The sequence below is a fragment of the Gorilla gorilla genome, chromosome 6 (genome assembly GCF_029281585.2).
Source record: "Gorilla gorilla gorilla isolate KB3781 chromosome 6, NHGRI_mGorGor1-v2.1_pri, whole genome shotgun sequence".
Classification (NCBI taxonomy): domain Eukaryota; kingdom Metazoa; phylum Chordata; class Mammalia; order Primates; family Hominidae; genus Gorilla; species Gorilla gorilla.
The window spans coordinates 55,337,172-55,356,778 of NC_073230.2; the positions used below are offsets into that span (position 1 = coordinate 55,337,172).

At 48.7% G+C, this 19,607-nt stretch overlaps 1 protein-coding gene across 3 annotated transcripts in view; it reads right to left on the bottom strand.

The window, feature by feature from the left end:
• Positions 1-19,607, bottom strand: part of TNS3 (tensin 3) — a 307,051-nt gene that overhangs the window by 226,177 nt on the left and 61,267 nt on the right. For all 3 annotated transcript variants that reach the window (XM_019031413.4, XM_031012945.3, XM_055347356.2), the window contains exon 3: positions 5,625-5,662. In XM_019031413.4, the coding sequence (XP_018886958.3) occupies positions 5,625-5,662 (38 nt within the window). The remainder of the gene's footprint in view (positions 1-5,624; positions 5,663-19,607) is intronic.

A 19,607-nucleotide genomic window follows, 5' to 3' on the forward strand; every position in this document is an offset into this window, starting at 1 on the left:
GAATTTATTAGGCCTTGTTACTAGCAAATTCAGATCATTCGTTCCTAGTGAAGACCATATGAAAAAAGGCCACTACTTACACCTTTTGGGGAGGTCAAAGCTGACACCCCAACCTTAAAAGCTGTGGCAATGAGCTTCACCAGATTCCATCCTCCACCAACAGCCCAGGAAGCACCAACCCTGCTGAAGGTGGGGACGAGAGTCTGCAGCCTCCGTGGCCTGTGTGCTGGCAGGAAAGACAGGCCCCTGCCCTGAGCAGAGCAGAGCTGGCTGGTGGGATGCTGGAGAGTGGAGGCTCTGGGGCCCTAGACAGGGTAAGGTCTGGACATGGAAGGTGAGACAGGCTCAGAGAATGCAGTCACCGAGAGCTCAGGGTCAGCAAAGCAGCAGCTCCCACAGCCTCCCTCATTGTGCACGGGTGAGAAGGTCCAAAACAGAAACGCACAGCTGCGACAGCCGAGGCCCCTGCAGGGTTGCGAACAGCTACGGGAATTGGGGAGAGATACTGCCCCTGCTCACTGTCTCGTGGGAGGACTGGGAGTCTCAGGCAAGATGCCACGGATGTATGAGCAGAGCCTTCACGGGGAAGAAGAGGCCTGAGCCATGCGGGAGTCAGAGAATTCTCAGGCATCATTTCATGAGAGAGAAACAGAGATGCAGCCCAGGAGGAGTGAGCCCCAAGCCAAGCGGGAGAGACTCTCAACTCATGTTTTAGAGAAGTTGGCCCTGGAGCTGGAGTTCACAAGAGGCATAGTAGGTTCTGTAGGCATACGAGCAAGGTGGGCTAAAGTCACCCACACAAACCTCAGCTCCATTTCTGATACATGAAGATGGCAAAGCACCAAAAAGAACACATGGAACAGCAAAAATCAGAGCTTTGAAATGCAACGCCCATGAATTCTGGGCCCAGAAGCTGGGTGACAATAGGTAAGTTGTTTCACCTCCCTGGAGTCTCGAGGTTTTTCATCAGACAATGGGGAGAGGGGGCTGCACAGGTCAATCCCTGGGACCCAGCAGGCCCGTATCCCACTGCACGGCAGCTGCGGCTCTTAGCATGCAGAGAAAAGGAGTGACCTGAAGATGAAAGTTAACTGCCAGACAGAAGTTAATGGTTGAAACTTATCAGTTAGGCCACTGAGCGTCTGTTGACGCCCAGGATGAATGTCTAGGGACAGTTTCTGAAGAAGCCATAAACTCTAGGTCCCGTGTTTTCCATGGCAGAGGACCAAGTCTTTGCCCTGGGCCTGTCTGGTGGAAGTGAAAAAGCTCCTGCATCAGCCGTAGCCAGGACATGGGGATCCCTGATGGGAGAGCCCAGCAAAGGCCCCCAGGGCAGCAGGGAGTTCCGCTGACTTCCCCAGGACCTCCTGTAGTCTCAGCTTAAAAAGAGCAGCAAGCCTATCACGAAGTTCTCTCTCCCTCAAGCAGCCAGCTGGAGAGCGGGGAAAGGCTCCTGGCTTGGCAAGTGCCCAGACGTAGCACCGGGACAGTGGAAGAAGATGCTGAGGCCACCTGCAGGAGCCAAGAGGCTGGACAGAGCCTGGGACCTCTCTCCTCTTGCTGCATTCTCCTTCTACAGACTCAGCAAGGAGGCAACACCAGCACTCCTGTATTTTATATCCAAGAAGGGTGCAAACCGAGGCAGGTGCAGAGAGAGAAACAGCAAGCTGGACCTTCGCAAAGGCTGAGGATGAGCCAGGGGGTCTGAGAGCATTGGAGCCCAGGTGGTAGGAGGTTCTGTGTTTTTCCTGGATTAAAGGGGGAGCTGCACATCGGGACCCTGTGCAGGGCGTCTCCCCAACATTACTCCTGCGCAAGTTCCCCTCACTAACTCCTGCGTATGGTCCCTACGTGGGGTCTTAAGTTTACAAAAAAATTATCTGCAGGTCCATTTCACCTCTGATGATTCAAGATGATACTCAATACCCTACACAAAGTGCAACTCTAAGGAGCAAATGTGTCTGCAAGTGGGCAGAGGCGGAAGAGGCATCTCGCCATGATGCCAGGCTGCAGGTTTCAAGGATAGGATTCCCATGCCTCCATCTGCTTGCCTAAGCTCCACAGAACCTCCCCTTCATTTCCTTCAGGGGGGCACCACCTGCCACCCTTTCCTCCCCCTTCTCCCCTCCCCAACATCTGCTTTCCTACAACTGCTTCATTTCTCCTACTTCTTTTTTCACTCTTGCCGGTAAGTCAAGTGACAGCCAGGAAAAAAGCAAGTCATGATGCCCACACAGCTCATGTGGCTCACATGAATAAGCACTGCATTCCAGGAAGCAAAATAGTTGAAATCCCAAACTTTCAAGTGATTGTACATACATTATTTGACTTCCCTGAAACTTAAGTAAGTATTATCATAACCAACGGCTAAGAGAAAGTTATTTTTCTGTTTATTATAGAAACCTATTATTCACTTTTTTTATGCAGGAAGAAAGTGAGGCTCAGGGCCTATCTAAGTCCATGTGGGCTGCTGTAACAAAATATTGGGAGGCTTATAAACAACAGAAATATACTTCCCAAGGTTCTAGGGTTGGGAAGTACAAGATCAAGGCACCAGCAGATTCAGTGTCTGGTGTGGGCCCTTTTCAGGGTTCATAGAGGGTGCCTTCTTGCCATGTATGCACATGGCAGAAGAGGTAAGGGATCTCTCTGGGGTCCCTTTTATAAAGGCACTAATCCCATTCATAGACACTCCACCCTCACGACCTAATCATCTCCCCAAAGGCCTCAATTTCCAGCTACCATCACCTTGGGGGTCAGGTTTCAACACAGGAATCTGGGGGAGACACAAACATCAAGACCATAGCAAGGGGGACTAGAAAGGCTTCAGGAGACAAAAAGCCCCACTGGGATCCAAGTCCAGGTCTCTGTCTCCATCCACCCACTGAGCTGCATGGCCTGGCCTGAGAGGACATACTGTCCAATGGCTCAAGAAGAGAGTGACAGCAGTCTTTTGGGGCTTCTCAAAATGTCCCAACGATGGCTCTGCCTCCCTGCCTGAGCCCCCAGCTGCTGTCTCGGTCCCCATTTCTGCAGGATGATTTCTCCACATTGTCAGTGCCACAGAAGGGGCTCTGAGGGCCTGGATGGGAGGAGCCTGTGACAATGTCACTGACAGCAGCAGATCAACAGCACCACCACACACCAGCCACATGCTCCAGGGCATGTGTGGAGCCTGTAGACACAGGCGCAAGTGCTCCCACACAGAGGGGAACACCATCGAGGGGGTTTAACACAGCACACACTACCACCCAGTCTTGGGTCTGATGCCAGACCAAAGCCTATGAGCTGAACCAAGGCTTCATACTTGCCTGAGCAATCTGAGTGCAGCGTCTAAGGAGCCCACTGGGCGATATATGTAAACACAGTAATGAAGGACTCACAAGCCGAGTGCAATAATGTGGGAGAAGCCACAGCCATATTCAGTTCCTGGAAGACCGAGCGGCTCCCTTAGCCACATACCCTGCAGGAGCAGCTGGGGAGTTATGGCCCTCATATCCCCAACAACGACGGCATTATATTTTTGGAATGAGAAGGTGCTTTGTTATTGCCAGGGGCTTTCTCCCCTGCGGTTCAAAGCTGTATTATAAAAAAAATGAACACGGATATATTTCCCCGCACTGTGATCTGATAGGAATAAGAGCTTATCCATCCCTCAGCAAACTGCCAATTGCTGCCGTTAGAAATTCCATATTCAGTGATAGTTAAGGATTTTGGAATACACTTTGAACCAAAGAATTCAATCCCTTAAGCAGCCGGCGACAGGCTTCATTTAAGAAATGGAAGGAACAACAGCAGGCTCATCTCTGCGGCTGTGGCTCAGAGGTGGCTGGGCCCACAACAGAGTCAGGACAAGCAGCCCACCCCCTCCTCCTACTCCGCAGCCAACCCAAGGTGCAAGCAATGTGGACAAAGGCACCACACAACAGGGGTGAGGGACAACACATCCCAGTCCTCCTAGGGGAGGGGGAAGCTCTCCAAGTCTGAAATGCTCCCCTAAAGGTACAATCTTCCCACTCACCACTGCATTCAGAAGCACTGCTCCCACACCACTGAAGGTGCACAGCACCCCAGGAAAGGAGCCTATCTGTGGACAAAAAACCTCAAATAAACCATGGTCAGAAATCAGCTACGCCTAGGAGTGTGTGAACAAGAAACGCCCACTCCTCTGGAAAAGGGGAAGCCCTCTCCAGAGTAGGGTGGAAAGCAAGAGGAGAAGCGCTCCACACAGCCCCCAGGACGCCCGAGAAGTGCACCCCACGTGACATCTGGAGGAGGCAGCCAGCAAGGAGGTGTGGCCAGGTCACAGGGGCTGCTGGTCTGGGGTTCAGGAAGGAGGCAGCAAGGCCCTGTGCCATCCTCTCTACTCCTGCACGTGCTCAGCATTCTCCATAATGAAGACTTTAAAAAATCTCTTGGGAGAAAAGAAATAGAGCTATACTAGTCTAGTTCTTCCAACTTTGTGTGTGTGTGTGTGTATTTGTGTGCACACATATGCATGTATGCGTGTGAGCACAAATGTGTTTGTGTGCATGTGTATTTATGTGCATGCACATGTGCGTATTTTTGCATGTGTGTGTTTGTGTATGCCTGAGATCGGGAGGGTCGGGGAAACCAGCCCCCCTAGTCCTCACATGGAAAACAGACCCACATGCAGTGAGTTCATGGTAACATGAAGTCAGCTTCCAGCATAGCCTTCCACTCGGAGCCGAAGGCAGGGCTGGAAATGATCAAAACAGCTGACCCATGAGGTCTGTAACAGTAGCAAAATCCCAAGACTCTAAAACTCCTCTTCCCTGGACCTACAGCCATGGGGACAACCTGTCAGGACACCTACAGAGCCCCCATAGGCAGGGCCAAACAGTAGATGGGGCAAAACACTGCTGACACCCCGACTGCAGACCCAAATCATACCTGGGGATTCCGTAAGTACAGCCACCATCCCCAGGAGATCTGAAGGTGTGAGCACCAAGACAACGTAGAAAACCATGTGCTTCTTCCTTGGGGTGTCTGTCACTTCCCACACGGCACTTCCAGGCCACCTCACTTCCCCACTCACCAAAACCCTAAGCCCAACAGGACATAGCCAGGCCTCCTTTGGTCATAGAGGCCATCGGGCAATTTAACCTCTCTAGAGACTCACAAACCTCAGTGAACATCACTAAACCTTACTCCAGGGTTCCCAGGTTTCCGTGGCAGCTGAAAACCCCAATCCGTCTATGCACAACTATCTCCAAAATGAGGCAGAAAAGTCCCCAGGCCAGGGGAATGCCCTGGACCTCCCTGCTCCTGCCCTCTCTCCGCCGAGAGGCAGTATGACAAGGCAGTGAGAAACCAGGGACCGTGTGCCACTGAGAAGGAGCTGTTGATGTGGCTAGGGGACAACTATTGAATTCTTATCTGAAATCAAATTCTTAAGAATTATTTTCCATAATCAAAACCGTGGATTTCAAAGCTCTTTGGTTTATCCTTGAGATTAAAAGTATACACCGTATCCCAGCCCTGGCTTTCCTAAAGAGTTTTCTTTCCGTGGCTGCAGTCCAAAGAGGCCCCCCCACACATATCATTCAATGAAGGCCAAGTCAGCTATAAAAAGTCCCATGGGAAAGCAACGGAATGCTTACCTTGGCTTCACATTTCTTGTGGCAGGAATACTTGCAGTCTGGAAAAAAAAAAAGAGAAAGAATGTGTGTCAAGCAGTCTCTCTAGCAAGAATTCTTACATCTTCAAACCCTCTCAATCCTTCAAAGTCTCTGGCTTGAAGATCCCATAGGTGGCCTCTCTCTGGCACGAGGGAGATTTTTACATATGACACACGGCAGTGTGGACAGAAGGCAGTGAGGACGTGGTGTGCAAGAGCAGAGTTACAACTGTTGTCTGTTAGCAACAGCTCAGGTGGCTCAGGTAGGAATGTCTTGGGAGCACGGTCATGATCAGATTGGTTTTTCAAGGGGTATGTACGTCCAGCCAAACTGGATCCCTAAAGAAGAATAGTGAATTTCAGCAGCAGAAAGCATTCGTGTGTGCCCAGAAATTATAGCTGATCCCTGAAAAAAGCAGAGAAACTGGAAGATGCCCCTTAAGAATCAGAATTTAAAGTGTCCATGAAAGACCGGATGGGAGCCTTTAAATTTGTGAGAAAGTCGTGCATCTGGATTTCGGAAGTGCCTCCACTTCCGGCCAACCTGAGAACTGACTGTCAGAATAAATTCATGTCTAAATTCCTATAGGCAAATCCTTCCAGAGGGGCCATTGTGTGAACGGAGTGAGTCCTGTGTCCCTTCGGAGGCCCTAACAATGCAATGTGGAGCTGGAACGAATGCGGATTTCACAGGCCCTTCTGCCCAGAGGCTGCAGCTGTGATGATGAAGCATAAACCTCCCCATGAGCACCACGGGCATGCTGCAGGCAGGCCTTGCAGGACAGGGAGAGAGAAATGAAGCAACAACACCTAATAATCCCAACACAGCCTCCTGTGCCAGCTCCAAGGGAGCGTCGTGTACATGCCCTCCCTTCCCCCACGTTTGCCAGCCCACAGGGACAGCTGTGGGAGGAGGGAAAGAGACTTGGGTTGGGGAACAGTGACCAAAGCCTCCTATCCAGGCTCTGCCCCTCAAGCTGGGTCTCTGTTTCCTCCCACGGAGCTATCATGGGTCAAATGGAATCCTTCAAGGGACCCTGCTTTGAAACTAGAAAGCAACGTCCACATGCAGAAGTGTGTGGGACCTGAAGACCAAGGCCTCAGAAGTCAGGGAGAGGGACCCCACATCCCAGCTCTGCGTGTCGACACCCCGTGAATTTAATCAATGTCTCACTCCCCCTCCTGCACTCTGTTTTCTATGATGTGTCAAAGTCAAAAAGGTTTGTGTAGGGTTGAATGAGGATGAAATAGATAAGGTCACTTGCCCACTGCCTGGCAATTATTAGAACTCCAGTAGTTACAGCTAGGTTGTTATCTTTGTATGATCTATATTTTTGAATTGCTGAATTGTCGTTCTATACCTTGAGGTTTGTAAGATTATTCACAAAGACATGTATTTATCCTACACTTTCTGATGGGCAAAACACACAAAGGTGATCAGTGATTTTCAAATCAAGAGAGACTTGCCATTGGGAAACAAGGGGCTTCCACACAAGATTAAAAGTCCAGACAGAAACCATCCCCAGCAGAGGCCAGCACAAAGGACTGAGATAAGGAGAAGGGCAGTGGGTGGGCAGGCCTCTGGCCTCTGGCTGAGTGAGTCAGGCAAAGAATTCTGCCCACACACGTCTAGCAGCATGTCACAGGCCCACGACATCATGCAGCGGTTAGCCTTCCAGATGGCCTGGGTGACCTCGTCTCTTGGCCCCCATGCCGGTGTATAGCCCCCTCCCACAGTGAATCAGCTGGGCTGTGTGACAGTTCAACCTGGCAGAGGAGACGGTGTGTGACTTTTGTGGCTAAAAGGCATCGTTACTTCTGTCCTGGTCTCCAGGATCACTCATTCTGAGGACAGCCAGATGCCATGTTGTGAGGACACTCAGCAGCCCTGTGGAGAGGCCCCCATGGAGAGGAACTGAGGCTTCCCACAAACAGCTGGCCCCAGCTTCCCAGCCACAGAAGTGCGCCACTTCGGAAGCTGGTCTCCAACCCCAACCAAGCCTTCAAATGGTGCAGCCTCTCCAGAGACCCTGAGCCAGAACTGCCCAGTCACCTGTGTCCCAAATTCCTGATCACTGACACAGTGGGAGATAACAGATGCTTACTGCTATGCTAAGGTACTAACTTTGGGGATCATTTGTCATGCAACATGCCAACTCAACACAAAAAAATGGCCCTGGTCAGTGCAAGGGTGGCAGTGGTATGATACATCCATGGTGGGTGGCCTACTTGGCCACCAGACAGCCATCGGCACTGTAGGGCAAAATCATTAAATTCAATTATCATAGTGAAATCATATAAACTGCCCATGAGCCAAGACTACAATCCTGAGAGGCAGGGCCATTGTTTCTGGTATGTAGACAAGTGACCCTCAAAGTTTTACAAATGTTTGAACTAGGACTTCACACTCGATTGTCAGCAGCATGGGTAATCCTCAGAGTAGCAAGTCCACCGTCAATCTATCCATAGCCCAGCTCTGGTCAGCACCGCACCAGGCAGTATACAAGATACTTTCCCGTATGTTACTGCACTTGCTCCTCGTAAGCACCTCTCGGGGAGAAACTATAAGGGTGACTTAGCCAAGGGGGCAGCCATGGTCCATGAAGGTGGGACTCCAGCCCGTCTGTGCATCAAATTCAGTGTTTGCATCCAGCCATACTCTCCCTGCCTTTCTGACATATTACAAAATATGAATCAAACAGTGCCCAGGCCCAGCTTCCTATCCTGCCGCCCACAGGAGACAGCCCCCTGCCTGCCCTACCCCTGCCTGCCCTAACCCTGCCCATACCAACCTCACCTCCTCATTCACGCCATCCTGCACCCACCTCCTGGGCCCGGCTCAGCTGCCTCCGTTCCTGAATTGACACCCTTCTGTGCCACTGACCCATCATGGCAGGTCATCATGGCTTGTCATATCATGATGATCTCCCTGTGTCCATCTCTCCCGATGGGCTGCAAGCTCCTCAAGGGACAGCGTCTCTGTTGTGCATGACCAGGGTCTCACAATAGCAGCACTAACAGGAGTAACAGGCAGCTGATACACCCAGCACCTAAAAGTTTGAACTGCATGGGTATTACCAAATTTCCACCGCACCCTGGAAAGAAGCTACCTATCTTCGCCTGTTTTACTAATGTGAGACTGGGGTTTGTGGATGAGACTGAGGATTCATGTGCTGGACAACTGTGTCCCAATCCTGACCTGTTCCAGGTCTGCTTTCAGAAGCCTATAGCCAGCAGGCCCACAAGCTATGGAGACCTCATTACCTGATCATCACTTAGGGATTCGGTGCTGTGAAGGTGCTGGCCACAAGGGAGGCTCCAAAACAGCAGAAGAACTTCGCACCAAAATCCATCTCTGAAGCACACAGGCCCAGAAGACAAAACGTATGTGTTCACTTTGACCCTCAGCCAGGCAGACCAGCCTCCTTTTTGGAATAGCAGTCGTGTGAGCTGGCAGCTAAACTAGCCACCTTCTCAGGGGATGTCATTTTTATTTGAAAGAACTCCTAGCAGACAAAATGCAGTTATTCAGACTCAAGTGCTTGTCATTTTCTCAAAAATGAAGTGAGTCTGTCATCATAAACCAATGTCAAAATTTGAGATTCCAAGTGAAAATTAGAATTTTAAAAGACTAGTACCCAGGCCAGGTGCGGTGGCTCACGCCTGTAATTTCAACACTTTGGGAGGTTGAGGCGGGCAGATCACTTGAGGTCAGGAGTTTGAGACTAGCCTGGCCAACATAGTGAAACCCCGTCTCTACTAAAAATACAAAAAATTAGCTGGGCATGATGATGCATGTCTGTAATCCCAGCTACTTGGGAGGCTGAGGCACAAGAATCTCCTGAACCCAGGAGGCAGAGGTTGCAGTGAGCCGAGATCGTGCCCTGGGTGACAGAGTAAGACTGTCTTAAAAAAAAAAAAAAAAAAAGACTTGTACCCATCACCAGGGCCTAACAACTCCTAGGACATTTCTGTTAAAATCAACAATATTATTAACAAATGTGGGGATTTTCCTGAGATTGTATAACAAATATGTCAACATTTAGAAGTTCTGCGAAATTGTCAGTGGACCAATAATTTCCAAATGTCCAGTGCGTGGTGTTCCACACCGGGTAAAAGATGCACTTGGTGTGCAAGACAGGCCAGTGGATTTTAATAAAACAGAGTAGGAAAAACTCTACTGACACAACTTCAGATTCCACAGTGAAACTGAACTTTCAGCAACTGTCACTTTAGTTCTGGTGTAGAATCAAAATGAAATACCTACAATGGCCGGAAAAGCCTATTAAAATGCCTCCTTTTCCAAGTAGATATGTTTATGGGGCTAGATGGACTTCAACGCTTCAAACCAAACATTGCAGAAGACTGCATGCAGGGGTAACCAGCCTCCTGATTAAGGCTGCATAACAGAATCACAAAAAAAAGTCCCTCCTCTCATTTTGTTGTTTTGAAACATAGTTATTTTTTATTAAGCTTATGTTCATTTTAACATATAATTGGTTCATTACCATTGCTTTTAACTGACTTAAATATTTTAAATACTCATCAGTTTCCCATTTCTAATAGGGTAAATCGTGATGAATACAAACCACACTGACAGGAGCCCTTTAGGGTCTTCTAGGACCCTAGCAGTGGGTGCCCGAGACCCGCAGCGCGAGGGCAACCCCGTTCATTCTCCTTGCCTGAGGCTCTCAGAATGGGGTAAGGACCCAATTTTAACCAACAGAAAGGTAAGTGAATTCTTCCAGGGGCTTCTGGCGAAGGCCTTCCCGCTCCTGTAAACAAAGCAAGAGAAGGAAAATGCCTCAGCTTCTGGAACCTCCCACTCTGAGAACGGAGCTGGACCCACAAGAAGAACCTGGAGAACTTGGGCTGCAGAACCGGGGCCCAGGCACACTGCCCGGAGCCTGCCGGCCGCTGCACCTCCCCCTGCAGAAGACACATGCCCTGCTGGCTGGGAGAGGCTCCTTCCATGCAGCCCCGTTATTGGCTGCCACGGTGCCTTCCACGAAGCTCCATGTACTTTAGACACCTTGTTCCACCTGTTCCCATGGGGACTAGGGAGAAAGTCACATTCTCACTCCGTTGCACGAACAGCAAACTGCAGCACAGAGCGGAAGCTGCCTGCCCTGGGCGACAGAGCAGGTTAAGCAGTGACATCAGCTGCCAGCCCAGCTCTAGATGGGCAGAGCCCACCTCCGAGCTGGACTGGAACACCCAGTGAGCTGGTGTGCAAAGGCTCTTCTGTGCCTGGTGCAAGAACTGGGGCTCCACATGCATGAGCCCACTAAAGCAAACATCTACCATGAGCTACACACCAGGACCAGGAGCAGGTGTCCAGGGACCTCAGGAGTCTGAACTCACATGCTCACTCCAGCCCCTCTCCAAGGATCCGTGCCAGTCATGTCCCCTCTGGCACACATTTCCCCTTCTGTAATTAGGAGTAGAACAGGGTGATAGCCAAGATTCCTCTCTGCCATGAAAAGAAAAGTTTACCTAAGCAATAAAAAGATAAAATTACATATATATACAAACAAAATATTAGGTAGCTATTGAAAAATTATGATCTCAAACTATTTCACATGTGAGAGTTCTTACAAAAGGCAAGGCTAACAGATATACAGCACTGTGTTGTATGAAATAAACTTTGTGACAGACAGACATATGCGGTGGCCTCATCCATAGGAGAGAAAATGACACTGGAGAGAGACTTCACAACTCAGACAGAAAGGAGAAGCCAGACAAGAAAACTGGGGAAACTGGTTACTCCATGAAAAAATCATCATAATAATAACAGAAATACCATGAATTTTAGATGCATCAATCATAGAACTGATGCGGAATTGGAAAAGCTGAAATGAATATTAGAATAAAATATCAGAGAACATCTTTGTGACCTTGGAGAAGGGCAGGCATTCTAAAACAAGGAACAAGAGTATGAACTAAATGAAAAGATGAGTAGATCTGAACAAACCAAACATTACAACTTTTGGGTGACAAACAGGCCACAAACGTAGACAAGCAACTGACTGGAATGTTTGCAATGTACAAAGTAGAAAGATAAGAAACTGACCTTTTCTGAGGATAAATGTCATTAGAAATTGGCAAAAGTTCTGCCTAATATCACAGATAAGATTTAGTATTCATAATATAGTGAAGTCTTAGAAATTTAAAAAAATGATTTTTAAATTTATTAATTTTCAAAATGTTATTTATTTATTTTTTTCTTTTTAGAGATGAGGTCTCACTGTCACCCAGGCTGGAGTGCAGTGGCATGATCATAGCTCACTGCAGCCTCAAATTTCCAGGCTGAAGCAATCCTCCTGCCTCAGCCTCTAGAGTAGCTGGGACCACTGGCGTGCCACTGTTCAGGCCAATTTTTAAATTTTTTGTAGAAATGGGGTCTTGTTTTGTTGCCCAGGCTGGTCTCGAACTCCCGGTTTCAATTGATTCTCCCGCCTCGGCGTCCCAAAATGCTGGGATTACAAGCATAAGCTACCTCACCACGCCCTAAAATAATCTAATTTTTAAATAAGCAATGAACAAAGGATTTGAAAGGCTACTTTGCTAAGTAAACAGAAATGCTGCAGGCAGCTTTTCTGTATCTTTTTAGATGTTCAACTTCATGTAATCATCAGATGAATGAAAAATATAATAAAAAGGAGACATCACTTTTCATCCATCAACTTGCAAAACTGAAAAGCTGAAAAATCTCAAGTGAGAGAGTCAGTGACATTCCATGCAAGTAGGCTCCACCAAAAGCGTTTTCCTGTGAGGAGCCTGTCCCTTCTCCAGCCCAGCTTACCCTCCGGCGTCTGAGCTGGTGTGTGGCAGGCCCCTTCTCATGGCTTTGCCTGAACACTCGGCTCCACAGCTGACAGTCTGCAAACCACACATCAGTTCCCTTGTCAGACGAGGTTTCCAGACTCATGTTTAAGAATCCTGGCTCCCGCTGCAGCAGTTACAGCCCAGAGCTGTCTGGCTTGCAAACGCCCAACATTTTTATATGTTGTCTTGGAACTGCTATTCTTCACAACGTCTCCACGAGCCTTGGGAATCCAGGCCACTGTCTTACAGGGTTGTCAGAATCTTTTATACAACACTCGACACATATTGACCAAGTTATAAACAAGCCTGTGAGTCACCCTCTGCTTCTCCTAGCATCAACTGTCAAGTTTGCCAGCCTCTCTGTGTCCCAGTAACAGGCTCCACAAGGCAGGAGGGGACTGACTGACCCACAGCGGGGGACCGCCAGACAAGGCCTGCCCAATGCCCACATTCACTGCTCAACCCCATGACCCCATTGTTGCCTCGTTAGTTTTAAATAACTACCATGTTCTCCTGGAGTCCTAATACTGCACCTGGCCCAAAGCAAAAAACACACACCTACCGACCTGCCCGTCTATCTCCAAACCTTTATCTGTAATCACTTAGTGTATTGCTGACTCCGACGGACTCAAAGACAGGACACAAAACTCTCATCTTTCTCTCCTAGCAGGTGCTTAATAATGTTGGGTTAACCGCGTGGAACAACCCATTACCAAATCTTTCTTACAAAACTCCCTTCATCCCATTTTCCCTCTGGTCTCCTTTCTCAGCTTTCTCCTTGCTTCTTTTCTCCTTTCTCCTTGCTTCCTTTCTCAACTCTCATCTCCTTTAGGCCTTCCCTACAGCCGTCTCTCTTGTTGCAGCACTTCATTCTGTGCCATCCTGTCTCATTCCATGATAGTCTCGCTGATTCCACTATTAGATCCCAGAAAACCATCTCTCAAATGGGGAGCATTTATGCGTGGTCTGACCCTGGATCCTCCCTGGATCTACCTTCTTCCAGGGACCAAGTCCCACAAAACTTGTAACTTTTGGGGCCAAATCTACTTAATTCCAGAATGCCGAGACTCACCCATAACAGCGCCTTCCTCTGTCCTCTGTGAAATACAACCAGTTTGGGATATCAGTGGCAACTGGACCATGTTAAGCCACCCAAGGGAACTCAGTGACATGTAGTGAGAACGGGTTGCCTCAGAGTCCTAACTGATAGTATGAGCACACCAGCAAGGTTTTGAGCAGTGTAAGAAAAACCACAACTGGACACTTAACCCCATTGCTCAATGTCATTTCTATCTTTTCTTTCCCTTACTTAAAGTTCCAAGAGTAGAGATAACAGGGCCCTTACATGTTAACATAACAGTTTTTAAAACATGAAATGTTTTCTTTCAACTTAACCACATATGAAATTTGCATTTAACTGGGAGGTTAAAATGTGAAAGTCAGGGACCTGAAAGTCCAAGAATGAGCCAGAAAAGCAATGGTAGAAATACTGGCCTGCATCACAGAATATGCCCCTAACCCTTCTCCATCTATCATCACCATCGGTATCATCACGATCAGCATCATCATCACAATCGTTACCATTGCCATTGTTACTATTACCATCAACTACACTATCACCATCACCATCACCAGTCACAGCACTATCATTACTGTCATCACCAACATCATCACCATCATTGTCACCATTCATCAACATCGTCACCATCACCATCATCATGTCAACATAATCACCAGTGCCATGGTCACCATCAACCACACCATCACCATCATCATCTCCATCAATTACACCATCACCACTCACCATCACCATCATGATCATCTTGACCATCACCATCTTCACCAACATCATACCACCATCATCACCATCCCCATCAACACCATCATCACTAATATACCATCATCATCAATTACGCCACCACCCACCATCACCATCATCGTTACCATCATCACCATCAATTACAACATCATTATCGGCATACCATTGCAACCCTCATCACCATCACTAACAATATCATTATCACCATCGTCATTACTGACACCATTGAACACTTTCTGGAGCTCCTCAGTGTTCTTTGTGTTTCATGTGTATTTACCCTGCTATTCCTCACAATGACTCTAAGCAGAAAGAGGCAGAGCAGGAACGCTGGCAGGCTGTCTCCACCATCCACCTCACCTCCACCACGCTCTGCTGCTTCCCCAGAAATAAGCCAAAGAAAGAACACCTCTACCAAAACATCACATCACTGTGATGCATGATTACTTACATAATCTATGTAAAGGGAATACCTTGTTGTCTCTAGGTAGCATGTACACAAAGGGATCAAAATGCATATGTATATGACATATGTGAATTATTAGTAGAGAACACTATGAAATTGTCTATTGGGGGAGTGGTCTCTATATAGTCTACTGAGAAAGAGAAAATCCTAGAGATTAACTACCCTAATGTGCAAATTGTAAAGATCATGGCACTGAGGAACAGAAATAGGGTGCAACTGTCCAGGGCCACAGCTTCCTGTGGAGCAGACCATCCCTGACTCTGCCAGGCTCTCATCTACACTTGCAGTGACTGCCAGGACCCCATCTCAACTCAGTGAGCAGAGTCCTCACATCCTGCCTCTGTCCCGTCTAAACTTGCAGTGACTGCCAGGACCCCATCTCAACTCAGTGAGCAGCATCCTCCCATCCTGCCTCTGCCTTGTCTATACCTGTAGTGACTGTCAGGACCCCATCTCAACTCAATGAGCTGCAGCATCCCCAAATCCTGCCTCTACCCCATTCTACACCCACAGTGACTGTGCCCGGCTCCCAGCTCCAACTCAGTAAGCAGCACCCCCTACCCTGCTAATGCCCCATCTACACATGCGGCAGCACGTAAGGAGATGGGCCAGGTCCACCCTCCTCCTACTACGCTGACAAGAGCAATGGCTAAAATGATTTCCTGTGAAGATACACAAACACACACAAATAAAAATCTAGCTCTTGTGGGTCAGGCGCAGTGGCTCACGGCTATAATCCCAGCACTTTGGGAGGCCGAGGTGGGTGGATCATCTGAGGTCAGGAGTTTGAGATCAGCCTGGCCAACATGGTGAAACCCCACCTCTACTAAAACTACAAAAATTAGCCGGGCGTGGTGGTTGGTGCCTGTAATCCCAGCTACTCGGGAAGCTGAGGCAGGAGAATCACTTGAACCCGGGAGGCGGAGGTTGCAGTGAGCCAAGACCACAGCACTGCACTCCAGCCTGGGCAACAAGAGCAAAACTCCGTCTCAAAAACAAACAAATAAACAAAAAAACAAAAATCTAGCTCATGTGTTGTATCCCAATTCAGCCTGGTGTACTTACACAGGCTCTTTTTCCTTCACAGTGTCATGGGGTGTGCCAATTCTATGGTCCTACTGGAGCCTGGCCAATGTTGACTGAAGACAAGAACGCCCAACCTTGCAATAGAAACCCTGCTGTGCTGTTTTCCTGGATGGTCTCCACAAGCCCCGCTTCAAATCACACTCATCTTACCAGGGCTACCAGCCACAGCATCCTGCAGCCCCACGCTTGACAAAAGAAACCTAGAGGAAAGGTGTCATTACCAATCTTTACCCCCAAAAGCCACCCACAGGGCAAGCCTCAGATAAGTCTCGTCGGGAAAGGGAAGGGGAAGAGCTCACCCACAGGGACCTTCACCACCTCCAACAAACCAGATGTTTGTAAAGATACAAAGCTAACCACAAGTTAATACTCACCAAACTAAATACTTCTACCTTTTATTCCCTCCTTAATTCCACCAGTATGCATTAATACCCACAGCTGAAACATTTTGTAAGCCTATAAATATGTCCTGGACACCTACAACAGGGCAGAAACTGATCTGGACCTGGATACTATTGGGAACACAAAAAACATTCATGAATGTACACTGCAGTGCAAGAGGAAAGGAAAATCAACAGGAACCGTGGATTCAATCAGGATGACCTGAGGTACAGGAAAGTAACTCCAGGAAGGTGTAGCGGGAGCCTAAAGGCGGAGGGAGGGTTCCACAGTCATTTCTGTATCGGGGGTCAAGAAAAGTCTGAAGAGACAAGAAGAAAAATAGCAGCAAATGGGTGAGAAGGTGACAGGGAGCTGGGTCACACAGCCTCAGGGAGGCCAGCACCCAAAAGGCACTATAAAATTAATTGTTGAGGGCATCAACCAATCAATAATCAATCAATCAAGAATCAGTCAACAATAATCAATCAATCAAGAATCAGTCAACCAAGATAGTCACTCTCACAAACTCCAGTATTTGCACAGGCCTTTGTGGCAGGTCGACTGGGGTTGCGGGGAGCCCAAGGCTCTTGGCTGCACCCAGCCTGCCTCCCACAGCACCATTTCCTCAGCTAGGTGCCTCCCAAAAGGGAAGTTAAACCCTCCAGACCACCCTCTGTTGAACACGAACTCAGGAATGGGGATAAGGCTCAAGATGCTCCCATTCGAGACAGAGCAGCCCTCTCTGTGCACCCGTGTGGCACAGGTAGGATTCGATGTCGCCGCAAGGTCCCTCCGCCGATGTCACAGGGCGGCCATCTCCACGCTCTTATCTATTTGCTGTTCTCACTCTCTTCACAGATCCTCACCTCCCCACGCCAGATCTGCCCAAGAACACTGCACCACACTTCAAGACAACAGCCCCTAAAACTCTTGAAGTTTTCATCCCCAGATATTCAGTTTTACTCTTTCTCTCTCATTCTTTCCACGTAATGATTTTCTTTTCTCGAAAAATAATCGCTGGGGCCAGGCACAGCGGCCGACGCCTGAATTCCCAGCACTTTGGGAGGCAAAGTTGGCAGGCTTATTTGAGGTTATGAGTTGGAAAACAGACTGGGCAACAGTAAGACCCCCATCTCTACAAGAAAGAATATAAATAAATAAGTAAATAAATAAATAAATAAGTCATTATCCCCCTCAAGGGATCCTTATCGTATGGGCATGGTTCACGTGCTCAGACATGAATCTGATCCTCATATAACCCCTTGATGAGTATCAGTTATTGTCCTCATGTGGCAGACTGGGAAACTGAAGCACAGAGAGGCAGTGGAGCTAAGGTCTGAACTCACATCAGCCTGGCTCTGGAGATCACAGGTTTAACCTTTGAGCCTCTCAGAAATCAATCGAGGTGGACTTAATCTTCACAAATAGGACACTGAATCAGCTGCGGCACTGACTAATGTTGATGAAGCACTCAGGAGCTGACAGAGTCCTTTTACATCCCTTGACTCACATGTTCCTCCAAACAGCCTGTGAGTAGGGCCAGCCAGGCCTCACTGCCCACTTCACAGTCCAGAGAATCAAGCCCAGAGTCAGTGAGACCCGCTGAGGCCCCGCCTGCTGCTTCGTCTCGGGGCGCCAGCTCCCATCCCTAACATTACTTACATAATCTATGTATAGGACGAACCTTGTTGTCTCTTTACCTTGTTGTCAACCTGCCCCCCATTTAAGATATTCCCCCGAACACAAGGCACGGGTGCAAAGGAGAATGTCTCTGCATCTCCATCAGATATTCAAAGGGATCATATTATACAATATTGCAAAATGAAAGGAAAGAAAGAAGACGGTACCAATCCCTCAAAAACATCTTAAGTCTAACTCAGGAAACCCTCTTATTAATTGTCTCCTTCAAATACACGTTTGGAAGGAAACAAGTCCTCCACCTCACTCTGTGAGCAGAACCCAGCGGTGGGGCCACTCATCACCATGTAAACCAGAAGCACCCTCCCAAGAACCCCAGTCCCCCACACACGGGTGTGACTGTCCAGGACTTCTTTGTCCCTCACTAGCCCAGCAGCCTGGTGGCAGATGTCCACCTGTGTGTGGGTGGCCAGCACCTAACACAGTAGGCACCTCCTAGACCCATGCTAGCCACAGTGAGCTGGCTGGAGGGGCGAGGGTGATAAGAGAGCCTGCCTGTCCATGCTCACCCTAGGTTAGGGGCCGTCTGGCTGAGTCATGCAGAGGCCAGGCTTCGACTCCATCCTCTGGAACAGAGCTCGTCACATTTCTTTTTTTTTTTTTTTTTTTTTTTTTGAGACGGAGTCTCACTCTGTTGCCCAGGCTGGAGTGCAGTGGCGCAATCTCGGCTCAATGCAAGCTCCGCCTCCCGGGTTCATGTCATTCTCCTGCCTCAGTCTCCCGAGTAGCTGGGACTACAGGCGCCCGCCACCACGCCCGCTAATTTTTTGTGTTTTTTTTGGTAGAGACGGGGTTTCACCATGTTATCCAGGATGGTCTTGATCTCCTGACCTCGTGATCCACCCGCCTCAGCCTCCCAAAGTGCTGGGATTACAGGCTTGAGCCACCGTGCCCGGCCGCTCCTCACATTTCTTAACACTTCAGGCCTGCCAGTGTCCCAGGGTTGCTGATACCCACGTGGGCTCCGTGAAGCACAGCACTGCCTCTTCCCTGGCTTCAAGGATGTGGAATCAGAAGTTGCCACTTGGCCTTGCCCCCCTGCCACACCTAGGCAGACCTTGAGCACCCAGAGAGCAGCATTACATCCATCTGAATAAACCAACAGAAAACAACCCCACAACTTAACATAAAATTCCAGATCACAGTTACTGCAAAACAAATACTTGGATTTATGAGCTTGGCTACACTACTCAGTGAGTTTTAAAAATCAAAATCCACCAGCACAATCAACTAACACAACCCAGACGTCCCTGGCATGCAGAAACCTCAAATCCTGACAACCCAGACCGTTGAGAAACATCTGGGAGGGGGGTCCAGGCCTTCTTCCCAGCCACAGAGTTAGAAAACAGGAAGGATTTCAGTCAAAATCCACGAGTAAAGTCCGTGTGGAGGCGGCTGAGAAAGGCTTTGTATTGCAACAGAGGAGCAGAATTTAGAGGCAGGGAAGTGCTGCTTCCCATCGGATAACCACCACCGACCAGAAATTATTCAGATGAATTTGGCCTGGGCGCCTCCTTCCCCTTCTGGAAGATTCTGTCGTGTTGCCACCTCTCTGGATGGGGCAAGTCTGATGGGAGGGCTGAGCTCAGTTCCCTGGTAGGAGTCAACCCCAGGGTGGGGCTGGGCTTGCCCTCAGGGTGGGGGACTCACCACCTCCAATTGTTCTGGAAAGAACTTTGGAAATAACATCT